This window comes from Meles meles, chromosome 13, assembly GCF_922984935.1.
Source record: "Meles meles chromosome 13, mMelMel3.1 paternal haplotype, whole genome shotgun sequence".
NCBI classification, from domain to species: Eukaryota; Metazoa; Chordata; class Mammalia; order Carnivora; family Mustelidae; genus Meles; species Meles meles.
In genome coordinates this window covers 81814978-81833269 of record NC_060078.1, presented here as the reverse complement: position 1 = coordinate 81833269, position 18292 = coordinate 81814978, and the positions used below count along the sequence as shown (strand labels likewise).

Below are 18292 nucleotides of genomic sequence, written 5' to 3'. Positions count from 1 at the left end.
CAAGGCCTTACGGGTTGACGTCAGCGCAGGACTGTGGTCTGCGGTTCAAACTGTGGCTGTGCTAAGCCCCCCTTAGTCCAGTTTGGTTTTAATGGTCCCAAAGATTTTCTGTCCATGTGACATGACCTTTATTCCTCCTGAAATACAGCCGGATATTTTTCTTCAGGCAGAAAATTTACTTTTGCCAATGTTGTTTATCTGAACCACGGTTACTGAAAGCGTTACTTGGAAATTAATCCTGCGGATAACTACATGTCTAGAGCCACACGCAATTTGCATCAGGGAAGTCCTGAAATATGTTAGTTTTATCTATTTTATCACTCACCAGAAAATAGTGTCGCTTGATTTATGCAGTGCGAGCTGGCCAGACAGTTTTTATGGGCTGGTAGATATTCCGTGTTTATCTGCAAGGCTGGTTTAAATGAGTTTGCGTTATTATGATACACCTGGGGCAGTACATTTACTAATCAGCTACAACTCTGGTGCCGAGCGATGGGAAGAAAGAGACTTTTGCCAAGAGCCCTATTGTCTAGAGGCAGGAGAGTGTCCCCTTCTTCCCGCAGCATGAGAAGGAAGTGATAAAACTTGTTCATTTGGGCTCCATTTTCCATTGAATGCAAAGATCAGTTTGGAGTAGAGAAAGGGAGAAGTACAACAACAATGGGACAAGCTTCAGTTGTTCCAAAGAGGGGCTTTGTCTGTGGGTATGAGAAGCGGGCGCGGGACAGTTAGTGACGGAGAGGGAGGAGCCCATGCGCCCAAATGCGAGAAGTGCATTTGCATAATAGAGTCATTTTAAGGAAAAGATTAGATCAAGTAAATTGTGAGCTTAATGCAAGATGTCATCATCTCTCTTTCAAAAGACATAATGACATTGGAACTTGCAAACTACAATTACAAAGATAAGTTTTATCCCTCTAAAGATAAGACTGGTAATTAAAATCCTTCACTTTCTGTGTAATTGTAAAATACAGGGTGATGTCAAAATTCCCTCTGAAAGGCTAAATTTTATCTTTGGATAATGGCAAAACATCTAAGTGTTCTGTTATTAAGAATTCAAAGGCTGTAAATTGATGCACTATGGTAGCGATGAGAACACTGTTATCATTTCTTCCGAGAGACAGACATGAAGTCTCTTCGTGAAAACGTGGAGACGGACACTTTTAAGCGTGGCAACTTTGAACCAGTCTCTGTGCGTTCCTAACCTCTTCCCAGTGGGGAGAAGTCATTTATGCTTCTGAAAGTATCCACTATTCTGTCTCTAAGAGAGAGGGAGAGCCCCGTGAAACACTGGGCTGGGCCCTGCTCCGCTCTCAGAACTGGCCTGAGCTGAGGTGCTCAGGACTTGTCTCTGGGGGCTCGTGTCCTTCTTCCTTAATGATGGGTCTTTGGAATGCAAGGGCTGTTTCTGCTCCCAAGGTCAGTGCCAAGCCTTCTTTCTGGTTATCTTGCCCATACGGTTTCTTCCTTTGCCTGTATTTGTGACACCTGTCTCTTGATGACCTTCTGTCTTCTTTGCTCACTGGACAGCGTGGTGCTACTTCCTCTGATGTAACTGAGTAAGTGAAAATCCAGAGCCGTGGGAAAGATGAGCCGGGGGACAGCATTCACCTACCCAAGATGCTTTGTTCTACAGAAGTTGCAATCGGCTTCCTCTGGCGAGGGCAGCTGAGGCAAAACTTGCTTTCCCCAAACTCTCTCCCCAGCGGCTCGTCACTCATTCATTCTTGGCACACATCTGCTCTGTGCAGGCCTGAGGGACCACCCCTGTCCACTGGGTTTTGACAGTGAGGCCGGAGAGTTGGGACATCACAAGATTAAAGAGAGAGAGAGAGAAGCCAGTGTGGTAAATACAAGGAGGGACGGCCCCTGTGGCATGGACGAGAGAAGGATGGTGGACTCCAGCCTCACGGGCTGGGAGTGATGGAAGATGGCCCCGAGGGATGCAGTCAGCAATGTCGGGCAACACAGTGGCCCAGGACCCTCAGCCAACCAGCTCCAGCAGTCAGGCTCCGACGGAGATGTGAATGTACCTCGCTCTGGGCACGTATGCATCATGGACCCAGTCTATGGCCTGTGGCACAGGGCCCTCTGCCAGGAGCCTCTCCCACTGCAAAGGCTGTCCTAGGAGGGGTCCAGCCAGAGTGCGGCGGGTTGGGAGACTGTTATTCTCAGTCCTAGACTTTTGCTCTTCGAACTCTTAAAAAGCAGCCCGGCTGGTTATAGAGACCAAAGTGGGGGCGGGCAGCCTTCCAAAAGCAATTGAAGCGTGATAAATGTTCATTGTTTTCGTTAGATCCCATACACGCCCAGAAACAAAGCATGGAAACCCCAAAAAATCTATGCATCAGAAAGAATGGGTTATTACTGACCTCTTAATCTCTCGATGATGTCTTTTGATTCTCACAGCCCAGTCAGAAAGGCACAGCGGGCCTCATGAACGTCTGTCCGTGCTTTTTAGGAAGTTCATGGAGGTTGACTGACAAAATGGGGTTTAAGAAAAGACAAGGACGTTTATCACCTGTTTAATTATGTCTAGGGTATGACTTCATGCCTCCACTTTTTTTTCATTCTGGTAAATAAAGCTTTTAAAAGATCACTTTGACAAGCAACAGGACGAATGATTAGGCCATGGAGATCATGAACATACACCTGCTGAGCGGATAGAAAAAAGCAAAATCAGAAGACTCCCTGTTGGCAGAGTGGGTCGTTGTACCTAAAAATAAGATTTCCAGTGACAGCATCACAACAGAATGAAAAGGTCAGCATTCTAATGAGCTAGAAGTACAGATATGTGCTGTGGAAACAGACTTGCTTTTAACAACTTCACTCACCTGGACTGACATCCAAGAAGCTGTAGGTATTTAATACACACACCTTGATGAGTTTGGAAATACATACTTATCCAAGAAACCCTCACCATGGCCGATGCCAGAAACGTATTCATCATGTCCAAAAGTTTCTTCCTAGCCTCTTTGTGTGTGTGTGTGTGTGTGTGAGAGAGAGAGAGAGAGAGAGATAACACTTAACATAGGATCTACCATCTTGACAAAATTTTAAGCATACCATAAGCGTACACTCTGTTGTACAGTAATTTCTAGGACTTGCTTTGCGTAACTGAAACTTTGTGCTCTTTGACTAATGCCTCCCCCAAGTGCCTCCCTTCCCCCAGCTCCTGGCAACCACCATTCTACTCTCTGCTTTTATCAGTTCAACTTTTTCAGATTCCACATATAAGGGAGATGGTGCAGTATTTGTCTTTCTGTATCTGACTGATTTCTCTTAGGGTAATGTCATCCAGGCTTATCCACATTGTCTCAAACAGAAGGATTTCCTTCTTTTTAAGGCTGAGTCGTCTTCCGCTCTGTGTGCCTACTACGTTTTCTTTATTCATTTGTCCATCAGTGGACACAGTTTGGTTCCATGTCTTGGGCGTTGTGAATAAAGTTGTAGTGAACATGGGAGTTGAGATATCTCTTCTAGATCCTGATTTCAGCTCCTTCGGACATATACCTAGAAGTAGGACCACTGATGATATGGTAGTTCTATTTTTTTAAATTTTTGCGGGATTTCCATGCTGTTTTCTGCAAAGGGCCTCTCAGTTTGCATCCCCACAATGTACGGTACAAGGGTACAAGTGCTTCCTTTTCTCAACATCCTTGCCAATACTTGTTATCTTTTGCTTTTTTTTTTATACTAGCCATTCAGACTGATATGAAGTGATGTCTCATTGCGCTCTTGATTTGCATCTCCCTGATCGTCAGAGATGCTGAGCATCTTTTTGTAGAACTGTTGGCCCTTTTATGTCTTCGTGGAAGTTGTGTCTATTCAGTTCCTTTGCCCATTCTTTAATCTGGTTATTTGGGACTTTTTTTTTTTTTTTTTTTTTTGCTATTGAGTTCTAGGAATTCCCTGTGTATTTTGTGTATTACCCCCTTGTCAAATAGATGGTTTTTAAACATTTCTTCCCATTCTGTAGGTTGCCTTCCATTTTGTTGATTATTTTTCCTTTACCGTAAGGAAGATCTTTAGTTCAATGTATTCCCACTTGTCTATCTTTGTTTTTGTTGCCTATGCTTTTTGTGTCGTGTCCAAGAAATCTTTGCCAAAACGAATGTCAAGGAGCTTTTCCCCTATATTTTCTTGAAACTATAAGTTTTAAGTCTTACATTTAAGTTGTTACTCCATTTTTTACTTCATTTTTGCAGCAGTAGAAGATAAGGGTCTGGTTTATTCTTTTGCATATGGATATCCAGTTTTTCCAACACCATTTGTTAAAGAGATTATTCTTCCCCATTTGGCTTTCTTGGCACTTTTGTCAAAGATCAGTCGACGAAAGACCTTGAGACCAAAAAGAAATGTAAAGACGTTGAGTAGCTTTGTTTCATGATATAGGAGAGTAAAAGAAAAAGTAATATTTCTTTATTAAAATGGGACTTTTCAATATTTCTCACCAAGTTAATGGACAGTATGTTGTAATACTTTAGACTCTGTTATCCATGTTGCTAAAAATTCATGTATTCAAACTTGCCATCAACATTTCTGGGCCATTTCTCTGTGGGAAAAGGGCAACTCTCTCTAAGTGTGTTGTGAGTTTCTACTGGGGCACGCACAGCACTTCAGTTATCAGGAAACACTAATGCTCTTCTCGGGATTTACACACACACCTGGCTTTCCAGGCCATGCAGCCCACTGACATTTGGGGCATTAGAATCTCAAGGTCCCCTGCCCTAGAAGACCCAGTTTTGTCAAATTTCCAGGTCCAGGTTCCCAAGCATTGGGACCTAGCATTGGTTTTCTCTTCTAAACGTTTTATTCTTGCTTAAATACTGTTTGTACCCCCTTGCTTGATTTCCTGTTTTAGCCACTTTCTGTGGTATTCCTACATAAAATGTGCCCCTTTGTTTTAAATCGTGGTGGCAGCTGGTCTCTTTCCCTCTTTGTCTTACCCTTCTGCACACCCCAGTCCAACCCTCCTCCAATCCTACCTTCCAGCTGTTCTCAAGCTTGTGTGTCTGAAATGGCTTGGAAATCTCTGCACACACATGCACGCACGCACACACGCACGCATAAAATCTCTTTTATCTCTTTTTATCCTACCAAGAAAACAAATTAATCAATGAACACATTCAAATACCAGCAAGGTTTTTTGTTTTTTTTTTTTAAGTGGCCACATTTCCCAGTGGATAAATTACTTGATAAGAGCAAGCACAACAGACCCTATGAAGCATTGACCCAGCGTCAGTAGCAGAGCGATACCAACTCTGCCTCCCCAGTTCCAGAGCTCAGCATCCTCCAGGACCTGCTGGCACCCCTTTGTCCTGGTGGGTCTTCCAAGACAGGGAAAGAACTGAAGCCTTTTCCATCAGCCTTACAGCATGCAGAAGGAGCTCCCTATCTCACATCCACCTAAGTCTGGGATCGCTTGGGTGGCATGAGAGTATCCGTCACAGCTCTTGCCCTGTCTACCACGCGTACCAGCCTAGCTCTCCACTCAGCAATGGGGGCAGATGCAGGTCGGGTCTTCTGCTCTCTGTCTCCAAGGCCTGTGCAGGACCTAGTCTGGGTGGGGCCTTGATACACCTCAGAGCACCAGAGAGGACAGGCTGAGCTCCAATCTCCGGCAGCCCCGCTGCCTGGCTTTAAGCCACATTTTTAACCTCCTGGGTTCTAGTTTTCTTGTCCATAAAACAGGATAATTGGACCTGCCTCTTAGGATCCCTGGTAGGACTGAGGTGTGGAATTCAGCTCGTTGTCCCTCCTCTAAGAGTTCTTTCCTGACCAGCCTGCTTAGTGCAACAGCCCCCTGGGCCCTCTGACTTGGTTGATTCCTTCATAACACTCCCCACCCCGAGGCTTAAGAGGAAGATAACTCATTTGCTTGCGCTTTTTTCCTTGCAACTTGAGAGCAAGTAAGAGGCTTTGTCCACAGTGGTCAACCCCTACACCCCCAGGGCCTGGCAGATAGTAAGGGCCAGATAACTGTGTGTGTGAATGATGTCTGCAACATGATGGGAGGATGGACGGATGGATGGATGGACGGAAGGAAGGAAAGAATAGGAAAAAGGAAAGAAGGAAAGAGAGAGAAAGAGAAAACCAGACAGGCAAGTAACAAGTACATTGAGTCCATGCAACTACACAAACAACCATTGAGTTGTTGATATATTCTAGATGCCAGCCTTTCTAAAAATGATCAATTAGATCCCGGTATTTTGATCAAACAGGACACAGGTTCGACACTGAGACACGCCCTCCCCATCTCCCCCTGCAGCGAGGAGAGGAACAAGAATAAGGCGGGAGGACGTGGAAGAGACCGACGTGTAGTACCAGAAGCTGAGCAGGTCAGTGGTGTAACCACGCTGCCAGCGGAAATAGGAACCCGGGGGCCAGGAAAGGACTGTGATGCTTCCGAGCCAGAGACCTGGCCTTTTCCCATGACAGAGAACTGTGTCCAGTTTGCCGTCATGCCCTGAAAAATGGGTTGGAGAGGTGTCTCGACACAGTTTTTAAAAAACAGAGAAGTGGGAAGTGAGAGGTTCGAGACTCCGGTACCTCACCGCAGAGGCCAGTGGCTGAACCCACAGCCCATCTCAGCTGTTGCAAGGGTTTTGTTTGGTGTGATTTGTCTGTTGTTGTTTTTTAAATGAGATGGGGATCATGTCTGCTTCTGCCTGATGAAGAGGAATCAGGTGCAGGTTAAAGAAAGAGAAATTCTTAGAAATAAGAACATCTTCTGTTCTCTTGCCCATTGTTAGACTGGCATCTTAGATAAGTTAGTTGTCACCTTGGGAAGTGTAGGAGCTTCCCCAGAGTTGGGTGCAGAGAAAGGCGAGGGACAGAGTGAGTTCTGGGAAGGGGGCATCCTGGCGGTTGGAAGGGTTACCAGAAAGTGCACCCACCTGGACACCAGTATAGGAAAGCAGGTGGGTCAAGCCCACACCATGAGCCACAGTTTATTCTGAAGAGTATGGACCATTTTCCTGAATTTCTAACATTGTCTTCAACAGCTGTCCCTATGCCTAGGATCTAAGAACCCTCCAAAGCTTTGGCCGTGCGAATTCCAAAGCACAAGGTCACTCTTTCCCTGGCCGAAAGATGTGCTAGGAATACCCATGTCCTGCGCTCTCACATGCCTCTCTACGGGGCACTGTCATTCCGTGCAAAATGACTGTGGGTGTTTGTCCCTCCCTGGCCTCTGAGCACTCTCTGCCTTGCTAACATGGGCCGTAATTGAAGCTAGGGCTTGTTCTCGGAGGGAGCTAATTTATAGGACTGAAAATGTGTAAGATCTCTGTGTTGCTTGTTTGCTCCCTCCCTCTCTGCCTGCATCCCCCCCATAGTCATCGTTATTCCTTTGAGCCCGCTCTAGCGTGTGTTTTCTCACCAGAATTGTAGGAGATGCCACTAAAGAGAGCACACTCCCTTGCGCCTGAGGCCAGCTAACCCCCTTCTTTCTGCGCTGGGTCAGGTCTGGTCCCATAGCCAGGCCACATCTCCTGAAAGGCTGCACGCCCTGGGCCCCGAGAGCCACCCTGAAGAAGAGTGGAGCTAGGAAATGCAGGCTTTACCGCGAGCGACGCCGGGCGAGGGTGCTGGGCTGCCCCGGCCTGCTCATCTCAGAAGTCAGCCAAGGTGCAGGCGTGATTTCTCTGCACACCAAACCCATCTCCCCTTAACCTGAAATCCCAGCGCCGGTCAGCGACAAATATTAGAAACCCTTGCAGGAGATGAAAGTGCTGCTTGGCTTCTGTTTCAGGTGCTAAACCTGCCCCCGGGATCTGCTTTGAGAGAGTCAACTCTGCAGGTGACCCGTACGGCAACTGTGGCAAAGACTCCAAGAGTTCCTTTGCCAAATGCGAGATGAGGTACGGAACCCGCGGCCCGAGTACGTCATCGCTTTGAACTTCCCACATGGCTCAGAGCCGGTTGCAGCCTGGCCCTCTTCGGGGATTGTTTGTTCTCGCCCTTGCAGAGATGCTAAATGCGGGAAAATCCAGTGTCAAGGAGGTGCCAGCCGGCCCGTCATTGGTACCAATGCCGTCTCCATAGAAACAAACATCCCGCTGCAGGAAGGAGGTCGGATTCTGTGCCGCGGGACCCACGTGTACTTGGGCGATGACCTCCCGGACCCCGGGCTAGTGCTTGCCGGCACCAAGTGTGCAGATGGAAAAGTAAGACCCACATGTTCACTCGCATCATAAATGTAAGTCTGGAAAGGGGCCTGTGGAGAAACGTCCTGTCCCAGAACCGACTCAGGAGGTTGGTTTGTTTTCCTAAATCCACTCCTTCCTAGAACTTTGTCTCTGGAATCCAGTTCTTTGCACCTAGAAGGCAGAGTTAATAAATCCTAGATCCTGGCCTAACCATGGAGATGCAGATTTGGGAAAATCAAGCTCGGTTTCTCAGTCTTTGAGTGTTAATAAGTCATTTCTACACTCTGGGCGTCAGGAGTGTTTCCAGCCAGGAAATTACTTTGGAAGCAAACACAGTAGCCTATTATATTGTTTTTGGAAATGCGGCCTTGGTTTTTGGCACAGTGACAGCTTGTTCTCACCTGGACGGAACGGGAAGTCATATGTATTTTCAGAGACCCCCATAGAGAGAATAGGAGAGGTGAAGAGAGAGAAAATCAGCTTGAAGCCAAAGGGAGGTCTTTTGGAGAGCAGGGGGGAAAGTGGAAAGGGATATTTGGGGGTTTAGAAAGAAAGTCAAAAATGAAAAGTCAAAACAAGAAATTGAGGTTTCTTTTTAACATTCTGCCACATTGATTTTTCTCAGCAGACTTTGTCATCAGGCTAAATGAAAGCAAGTTAATAAAACATTTTAGGGAAGAGGATTAATCAACATGCCTTGTTTTAGGACCCCCACCTTCAAAATGATTATGAAATCATTCACGAACATGGAGGTCACAGAATAGAAAGTCATAAAATAGAAAGATCGATTCAGCTCCGTGGCCAAGTCCCCAGGGCAAGGATTCTGTGTCCTCAGCCCCATTCGGCCATATGCTCTGAGCCACAAGTGCCCCGTCCCGAAGGAAATGGGATGATGGTACATGAAACACGATGTACATTCCTGGGGTCTCCTTAACCACACACGCCAGCTTCTTTTCTGGCCTTGACATTAGAGTGACACCATATTTTAAACTGTAGAGTCTCAACAGCCAGAAGCCAGAACCAGGTGCGTCTGAACACGCAAATCCCAAGGCCTCAATTTATCGATGAGTTTTTTTCCTCCATGTGCAAGAGTAAATGCACTTCCATCTCCGTTCCCGCAGAACACGGGTTCTTTGAAAGCTGCCCTTGGCCTTCATTGCCCGTGGGTTGGGAGGAGAGCAGCACCCATACGCAGGGGTTCCGACCTCTGCAACCTCAGTTTCTTTTGTCAGCTGGAATGTGACAGTCCCCTTGGCCAAGATTCCCAGCAGCCCTGGGAGTTGTCCTGGGCAACTGGCACTATGTTCAAAGTGCGTCACTGGTGCGAACTTCCCGTGGGGAGGTTCTACTCGATTAGAAATGCTTCTGCAATCTAAAAATTGGACTTCTCTTCCTCTGCCTCCACTAATTTGTAACATCTTAGAGGAAATAAAGGGCCTGATGCTTTGAGTCTGGAGTATGTTAGGCACCTTTAAGATGAAACTACACTCCTGCAACCAGCCCGGTATGGATTAGCAGACTACCGCCCCTGCAAAGGCTTGATAAACACAAGGAACCGTCTGTTTTCCCCCACGGAGCCTTTCCCTTGATGGTCTGTGGCAGTGACCGTGCCTGTGGGTCGGTAATTTGGAAACGTTCCCATGCGTCAGTATCTCCTTTAAAAGGTTCTTGGACCTGGATTCTTGGAGTCTCTGAGTCTGCACAGGCCCCAGGCTGAGGGCTGGTACATTTCTTCGCTCTTTATCTTTCAATGGAGGGAGCAGGTGGGGGTTAGTCGGGGGAGGGGGGGGGGGCGGGGGGGAGAGATGCCACAATTCATAGGTTTTGTTGCAAGCTCTAAACAAAAATCAGTTATCCTCGTCTCCTAATTGACGAAACCACATGAAGCACCACATTGACCTGAGTCCTGAAATGTGCCAAGTCCACAAGCAGGTGCCAAATCCAGGTCAGAGTTAGATGGAAAGGGCATCGCTGCGTTGCCCCCGTAGGAGCTGAAGGAAAATCATCTTCCTCGAACTGTTCTTTGCTTTCCCTTTTGAGATCACAGATACGCTGCCTGTGGTTGGAAAGGGGCTGAGACGTTTACCGTGTTTTCCTCCTTCCGCAGATTTGCCTCAATCGTCGCTGTCAAAACACAAGCGTCTTCGGCGTCCAGGAGTGTGTGAAGCAGTGTCACCGAAGAGGGGTGAGCCGCCCAGTGGGCTTCCTGTACCAGTCCCTAGCAAGCAAAGCACCAAATCGTTCATTTTAAAGGATTCTGCCATCCGCAACTTCTAAAAAAAATTGTCGCTTCCGTGCTTTCTTCTAAAGACGCTAATTTTCTCTGACCTTTACGTAGCAGGAGAAATGTGACTTTTATTTAACAAAGAAAATCAGAGGGAGCCGTAATTATCTTTCAGATGAGCATCCTGTGATTTTTAAAAAGGGACCTTGTCATCTTCAAAGTTGTTTTAAAACTCACCTTCCTGCGTAAAGGATTTTGCCTTAAGGTTTCGAACAGAGCTTTCCCTCTTAAGGACCAAGATTCAGAGCATGGGTCTGAACGGAAACACTTCCAAAAGCAATTAAACCAAGGGAGACAGAACATACTGACCACGTGTTCTTGAAATCGCACACAATGCATTTCCGCTAAAGAAAGTGGTTACTCTAGTTCAGAGAATTTTTTTAGGAGAGAAGAGGACTCTAACTGTTTAAAACATGATTTATTTTTTCTGATGGGCTTAATTATTTCCAATGGAATCATATTAATCTTGATTAGCCTTGCCAGGGGTTCATTTGTTTTTCTGAAACCTTCTCTGCGAAATCATGCTCCCAATTCTATTTTTAAAACTCGCAGACACTCACCAATGATTCTAACATGGAGTTATGGGGTTTCATAAAATGGCGATTGTGCTGTAAGCATGAAGGATTGCAGTCCATCTCTAGTCGGTTTGTTGACTGCCAGTGTAGCTGACTGTCAACATAAAGCAAAATCCTTTTATGTCTTCATTGGATCATAGATCTTTTTCTAATGGCCCTAAGAGATGGTCTGGTGCAGCCTCGTTATGAAGGAGCCCAGGACCGAGAGGCAGTTGTGCCTGTCCAAGGTCACATGACCAGGTAGCAGGCATGCTGGGGGGCAGACCCTGGGCTCCTCACGTGGTAGCGTCCCTGGGCTCCCATCCACATGTTGGAGAGGAAAGGCCCACACTGACGGAACAGTTGCCGTGACTTGGTGACGAGTCACTTGATCACAGCCCTTCCCCAAGTGAGACCAGGCTCACCAACTGTGCCTCCAAAGGGGATAGCAAAGCTGCCAGTCTCTCTGCTGCCAGCTGCAAAAAGGGCATCTGACTCCAGTTTGCATTGGGAGACTGTGCAAAATGGAGTGGGCAGTGCCGGGACCGAATCCTCGCAGGTATGTGACAGGTGGTAGGTCCGCAGCAGCGTCTTTGAGAGCCACGCAAGACGATCGGTGTCAGCACAGGCTGGGCCATTCGGTCATCAATGCTGCAGGGCTTTAGCTTTGTAGGAGTAGAGCTTCCAACTTATCACAGGTTGTCTGGACTGTCAGTCTTATTATAAGGAATTAGGGCTTTTTTTTTTTAAGATTTTATTTATCAGAGAAAAAGAGATCACGAGTAGGCAGAGAGTCAGGTGGGGGTGTGGGGGAAGCAAGCTTCCTGCTGAGCAGAGAGCCCGATGCGGGGCTCGATCCCAGGACCCTGAGATCATGACCTGAGCTGAAGCCAGAGGCTTAACCCACTGAGCCACCCAGGTGCCCAACTGGGGCTTTTGATGGTTGAATCACCACCTACAACAAAAAATCAGTGAAAGCAGGAAAACATCACAAATGAGACATCTACTCCAAACATTCTATTTTTGCCTTAAATAGAGAAGTTTGTGTTCGGCCCCATCCAGCAATAGTCGGATGCAGGGCTGAGGCCTTTGGGGTGGGTGTCTGACTGTAGGTCTGCACGGACTTACACTAACCATGCAAAGCCCGTCACCTGCGATGCACGGTTCGCTTCTGTAAGTGGAAGAGAACCTGGGATGTTGAGAAGCAACCCAACTGTGGAATCCTTCCTGGTCCGAGCAGCCCTGCGGCGTCATTCTCAGGCGACTCATTCCAGATGGGTCAGAAGCTCTTCTTAGTGGTTTGCCTATATCCAGTGTCCCCACGGTATGCCCCCCGTTTTCCGAGAAACAGTATCCTCTTGTTTCCGAGCTCCTGTGCCCCTTGCGTGTGCAGGAGCTCCATAAGTTCCGTAGTAATGACAGTGGGTCTGACGGCCAGCTCAGGCTAGGGGAGCCTCCTCCATTGGTCACCCTTGCTAACCAGGTGAGCTGGAGCTGGGCCCTCCCTGGGGGGCTCTGGCCCCCATCCCAGAGCGAAGCCCATCCTCCTGCTTTCTCAGCACCCCTTTCCTGTCACGGGGACCCCAGGGTTTGGTAGGCTGTGGCCAGCCCACGGGGCTGGGAGGCAAGGAGGGGTCGCTGGGAGACTCCCCAGGCAGGTGGGCGTTGCAGGCGTGAGACGTCGGAGCGGGTCCACCGGCCTCTCCGAACTTCGTGTCTGCAGGAGGCACGGCTGTGCCTGTAGGTTGTCGGGCCTGAGATGGCCGAGGGCTCGGATTCCGCAGCCCTGAAGTGCAGTCGCTCCTCACCATGGAGGGGGCTTCTCATTGTGGTCATTTGGTGGGGGGGAGATTCTGAATTGAAAAAGAGGACACATAAAAAAGAAAAAGGAAAAAAAAATGAGGAAAATAGCAGTTGATGCAGGGAAAAGGGGTGGGAGGCAGTGGATGCCCCCCAGTCTCCAGCCCTCCCCCCCAATCTCCAGCCCTGTCCTGCCCCCACCAATCTCCAGCACTGCCCTGACAGCAGCGAAGAGGCAGATTGTTACATCTGCAGCCTTGGGCTCTGGTCCCACCTGTGGACTCAGTGCTGGAGGGAACTCTGACCACAGGGCCTTTGCTTCCGTGTGGCAGCCAATTAGAGCTCAGAGATTGGCCACCACCCCACATGGAGGGCGGGCTCTAACACTGCTCCTCTTTCTCGGTGTCCCCCTCCCCCGCGGCCCGGACAGGTGTGTAACAACCGCAAGAACTGCCACTGCGAGGCCCACTGGGCGCCTCCGTTCTGTGACAAGTTTGGCTTCGGGGGAAGCACAGACAGCGGCCCTGTCCGGCGAGCAGGTGAGCAGGGACAGCGCGTCCCCAGGAGTGGGTGCCCAGTGACTGGGGGGACCGTGGGAAGGCAGGTGCAGATCTTTCCAAGCAAGATGGAGGGCTCACCAGTGGTGGGTGGGTGTGCAGGTGTAACCGCCCCCCAGGGGGAAGCCCAGGGCACCCCCACAAGAGCCTGACACAACCTGAGGCCCGTGTCCAGGCTCTGTCCCGTCCTGACCTTTGCCAAGAGTCCTCTCTCCACTCTGGCTGAGTGGCTGACTCTGTCCCTTGTTCACCTGTGACACTTTGCTTAGCCAAGGTCATTTTGACATCGGGTTGCCAAACAGGTATGAACTTGGGTGTGGGATGAAAGGACTTTGTAAAGCCCAGTATTGGTGCATGGGGGACAAAGAGGTGCGAGGCCAAATGTCCCCTAAAACGCCAACTAGAGAGTCACCTCCTAGCCTGGGTGGGCAGCCCCAGCAGCCCCGGGGGAAGCAAGAAGGCTTCTGGGCACGGAGCAGCTGTGCGGTGCAGTCTCCGTGCTGGGCGTCGGCTGCATTTGCACGATCTCATCTCCTCCGACACTTGCCTCACGCCCAAGCCACTATCATTCTTCCTTCTTTACAAATAAAGGACCTGGGGCTCAGGGGAGGTAAGTAACTCCCCAAAGCCACACAGCTACGATTGAGACCAAGTCCCTCTGCCCCTAAAAAAAAAACCCTCCTAGCAGCGCTTGCTCCCCAATGCTTTTCTCCCGGGGTGACCTTGACGCATGGTCTCCGGGCGCCTTGCTGCTCTCTCTGAGCACCTGTCAGGGAGGGAAGGGGCGAGTCTGAACGATGCTCCTTATAAAGGGAAAGAAACAAAAAGGTGCAGAGGGCCGGCCCCAAGCCCACTTGTGCTGACACTTGGTGCTCACCTGAGCCCCGTGATGCTCAGACGTTCACTCAGCCGCTCGTGCTGCTACAGGGGACACCCTATGTCCTCACGTCCTGCTGTGACTGGCGGGCGGTGGCGCCACCACGTCGGACGACAGACATAATGCTGCTCTGCGGGGCCAGGTGGTGAGGACAGTGCTGGGGCGGGGGGAGAGGGAGCACCTGCCCCAGCAGACATCTGCAGAAAGTGTCATGAGTTCCTGATCGTCCTTCTCCCGAAACCGGGTCGGGTCTCAGCGTCCCTCTCAGAGACTCCAGGCGACCCCTCCCTCGGGTCCTCGCCCCGCAGCAAGTACAAAAAGGACCAGAAAGTCTTGCTGTCTAGGGAGTGTTCCTTCCGGGAGGTGGGGACCGGGGGAGAAAGGCAGGTCTGGGCAAGTGTCCCATTTCCTCGCTGACCTCTCTGCCCTGACCACGGCGCGCTCGCTGCCCCGCGGTTGACATCTGGAGCCGGCGGGAAGTGTGTGTCGTGCTCACCTGGCAGGATTCGAGCTTCTGCTCGGACAAGGGCATCGGGGTTGGAGGGGATTGGCCAGGACGCTCCGTTACTGACCGTGGTACTCGGGTGCGGGGGCTTCCCATTAGCCAGGGAATCCGAGGTCGCCCGCTCCTCACTGGAGCAAGGAAGCATCCGTGCCCCTGTCCGCTGCCACCATGGTCACGTGAAAGTACACTTAAACGCACACGAAGAGGCAGGCGTGGGGAGCTCTGTCCTGAGCCTCCCTGCCCCCCTGCCCCCCAGCCTGACCGTGACTTCTCGAGCACCTGCCACGTACCAACGACTCTTCCAGGGCCCAGAGACATGGAGCAGGCCAAGCGTGGCCCTGCAAGAGTGCTGCCAAGGGAGGGGAGGCCAGGGGACTTGGGGAGGGGGCCAACATGGGAAGCCACATGGGACCTGGTGTTTGCACCAGGTGAGGGACCAGGGGGCCCCGGTGTGCTGGCCTGAGCGGCGTGATGGCATGCACGGGGACAGACGAAGGCAGGTGGCCCGGATGGTGCAGCCAAGTTCATTGCGGAGGCCTAGGAACTGTTCGATGGGCTGCATTGATCAGCTTAAGACTTGCGCATTGATTGCGAGGAGCTGGAAGTTGTGGTTCCTGCTGTAGCTGCTCACTTCATTCATTAGCTTTGTGAAGACACAACAGCGCTGTAGCCAGAGCCCCCGTCTGAAAAGAATGACATTTTGGCCGGAAACCCAGAAGCAGGGCTTTTCCAGTAACACTAACAAGGGAATCAAGACTGTCATATGTTGATCGTCTTACTTAGGCTGAGACACATCCCTGATAGGACTTGTCAGTTGGGGACGAAGTCCAGAAACAGGGTGGGAGGCGTTCTTCCCCAGAGCGGGAGTGGACCGGCCCGGCCTGGCGGTCAGCCCCGGTGAGCACCGTAGCCAGCAGCAGGGTGGGGAGGGCCTGGGGAGGTACCCCCCCTGCACAGCTGTCCTCAGCAGCCTGAGGGGACTGTGGCTCGCCTGCCAGGGGAGGCACACCCTGCCTGTTGCTGGCAGGGGACAGAGACCCGTGAACCCCACATCTGTGCTCTTAAGGACCTCACAGAGCACGGGGAGCCGCCAATCCGGCTCCTCTCCAGCTTGGCAGGGTCACCCCCGGGGCTCTTTCTGTGGCCGGAAACCAGCCTGAAGCTTTGACTTTCCCTTCTCTTCCACACCCTTCAGGGGGGCTTCTCAGTGTCTTTGTACTGAACAAAATGGGAGCAAATCCCAGCAAAGGGATGTTCCCTTGGAGAAAATAAAAAGCCCCCTCCCAGAGAAAGGGGTTTGCCCCCAAAACCTGTAATTTGAGTCCCTAACATACCAAACACGGCGAAATCTAGCAGAAGCAAACCCGTGGGCCTTTCCTTTTAGCTATGTGCTCTGTGGGGTTTTCTCACCCATTCTGACACTGTCCTGAAGTACAGTCTTGGTCTAAAAAATAAACACAGACCCCAGCGCTAAAGAATGAGAGGAGGAGGGCGCGGGAAGGAGTGTATCTGCGATGGGGGCTGGAGAGGTCACTGTCCAGGAACGTGCCAGCTCCCTGCCACCATCTGTGGCCACCATGGCCACGGGGCGGCGGGAGGGCTGGGGGCAGCCTGTGGTCAGGGCTACGGTCCTACCCGCCAGACAACCTTCCCATTTATCAAGAGTTGTCAGAAATGCATCACTGGTGATGCAGACTGAACCTCAGACATGACCTTTGAACTAAGACCAACATATCAGTACGTCTACTCGCCGCATTCCTGCTCCTTCCTTCAGAGCTCGTGTGGCCCTGAGCGCCACGATTTGATACTTCCCGTATTTCATCATGACTCTCTTTGCCTGAGCAAAATGTGTTTTGTTTCAGATAACCAAGGTTTAACCATAGGAATTCTGGTGGCCATCCTCTGTCTTCTTGCTGCTGGATTTGTAGTTTATCTGAAAAGGAGGACATTAATTCGCCTGCTGTTTACAGATAAAAAAACCACCATTGAAAAGCTAAGGTACACTGGGTTTGGGTCATCTTTTCCAGAGACGGCATTTGCAAGCAACGCGCAGGCAACGGCTCCTCTTTTCACTTTGTTTTCCTTAGCAAAGAAAGAGGTCAGATTTTTAGATAGTAAAACCGTTGTTTTGGTTTTTTAAAATCTTTGCCAGACCAACTGCTTCCTTTCCTTTCCCTTCAGACCGTTTGCTGCTCGTTCCATGAGTAAGCAGGCTGAATCACACTGATGTATTTGTTCCCACCCTTATATTAGTGATTTTTACAAGACAAAGGATCTTAAAATATTTTCGTCAGCTGGGGTAGCTTTGGATCCAAATGTATTCGAAGACAATCTTGCTGAAATGCCCTGTTTCTACCAAAGAACTCCCAGGGGTCTCAGAGCCACGTGTCTATAAATTGCAAAAACTAATTTCACAGAATAGTGGCTTTGGGGAGAAAAAAAAATCAATATATATTTTTTAATCTCGTAAGAATGTTAGATAATTTTTCCTTTGCATGTTTACCGTATTGAGTTAAAATAAGTCAATTATTTTTCCGAGCATGATTGTGGACAGATCAGAAAAAGTCAAGTCAACCAGAGGGGAAACACGCCTGTTCACGTGTAACGCGATTGTGTTGCAGGTGTGTGCGCCCTTCGCGGCCATCTCGTGGCTCCCACCCTGGTCAGGCTCCCCTCGGCCCCCTCAGCAAAGGCCTGATGAGGAAGCCGCCACATTCCAGCATGTCGAAGGTAAGCTGTCGACAAACGTGAGAAGTTCGTGGGCACCTTGCGACGTGGGTTTCTCAACAGAGCTTGAGTAGGAATAGATCCCAGAGATCTACAGAGCGTTTGTGATGGGACCAGATCCCTGAAAAGTGGAGTCCACCCACTTCATGACGTAACGGATGGGGGCTCCTTCCACTCCTTCCACGGCCCACTCTGCCCCGTGGAAGCTTTCTGAGATCCAGTCAAGGCGGTGTCCCCGGTGTGATGGGCTGTGTGGTACGTCATGGGCCATGATCCCTCCAAGCACCCAGACCTAATTCCCAGGAGGCCCACTAGGTCTGCCTCCCGAGCAGGTTCCTGCCTCTGGGCCCCTCCTATGGTTTCAGACGCGGCCAGCCAGGTCTGAATCGTCTTTGGCCCTTTACCTCCCCATGCATTTCTAAGAGTTACACAGGTAACCCGTGGCTGGGCTCCTTTTGCTCCAGCTCTGGGCTGCGTACGCTCTGTCTACTTAACCCTATGGTTTCAAAGAGCCAGTCAAACCCCAAGTCCTTAACCTGCTGGCCTCCTCCGGGCTCTGACCTTTCCTGCTTTCTCGTGAATTAGCACCATAGTCCCCTCCAATATTTAGGTATCCCCATCAAGTATTTCTGCCGTATGCATGAGAATTTTTGAATATTGGACTCATTCAACACGAGTCCAAATTATGAGTGACAGTGTTGGTGTCAAGAAATGACAAATGATTTTAAATAGAACTATCATTTACTTGATAAATCGTAAGCTATTTTATCTCCATTGCTATAAAAAGTTTAGTGGACTGGGTTCCTTTTTTTTTTAAATGTATTTATTTTCAGCG

The 18292-nt window shown here is 49.8% G+C and overlaps 1 protein-coding gene across 1 annotated transcript in view; it reads left to right on the top strand.

Annotated features, from left to right (window-relative positions):
• The window catches only part of ADAM12 (ADAM metallopeptidase domain 12), a 346383-nt gene that overhangs the window by 301300 nt on the left and 26791 nt on the right, over positions 1–18292 (top strand). Inside the window, exons 15-20 of the mRNA XM_046027701.1 lie at positions 7757–7865; positions 7973–8171; positions 10261–10338; positions 13222–13330; positions 16593–16728; positions 17352–17460. Coding sequence (XP_045883657.1) covers positions 7757–7865; positions 7973–8171; positions 10261–10338; positions 13222–13330; positions 16593–16728; positions 17352–17460 — 740 coding nt within the window. The remainder of the gene's footprint in view (positions 1–7756; positions 7866–7972; positions 8172–10260; positions 10339–13221; positions 13331–16592; positions 16729–17351; positions 17461–18292) is intronic.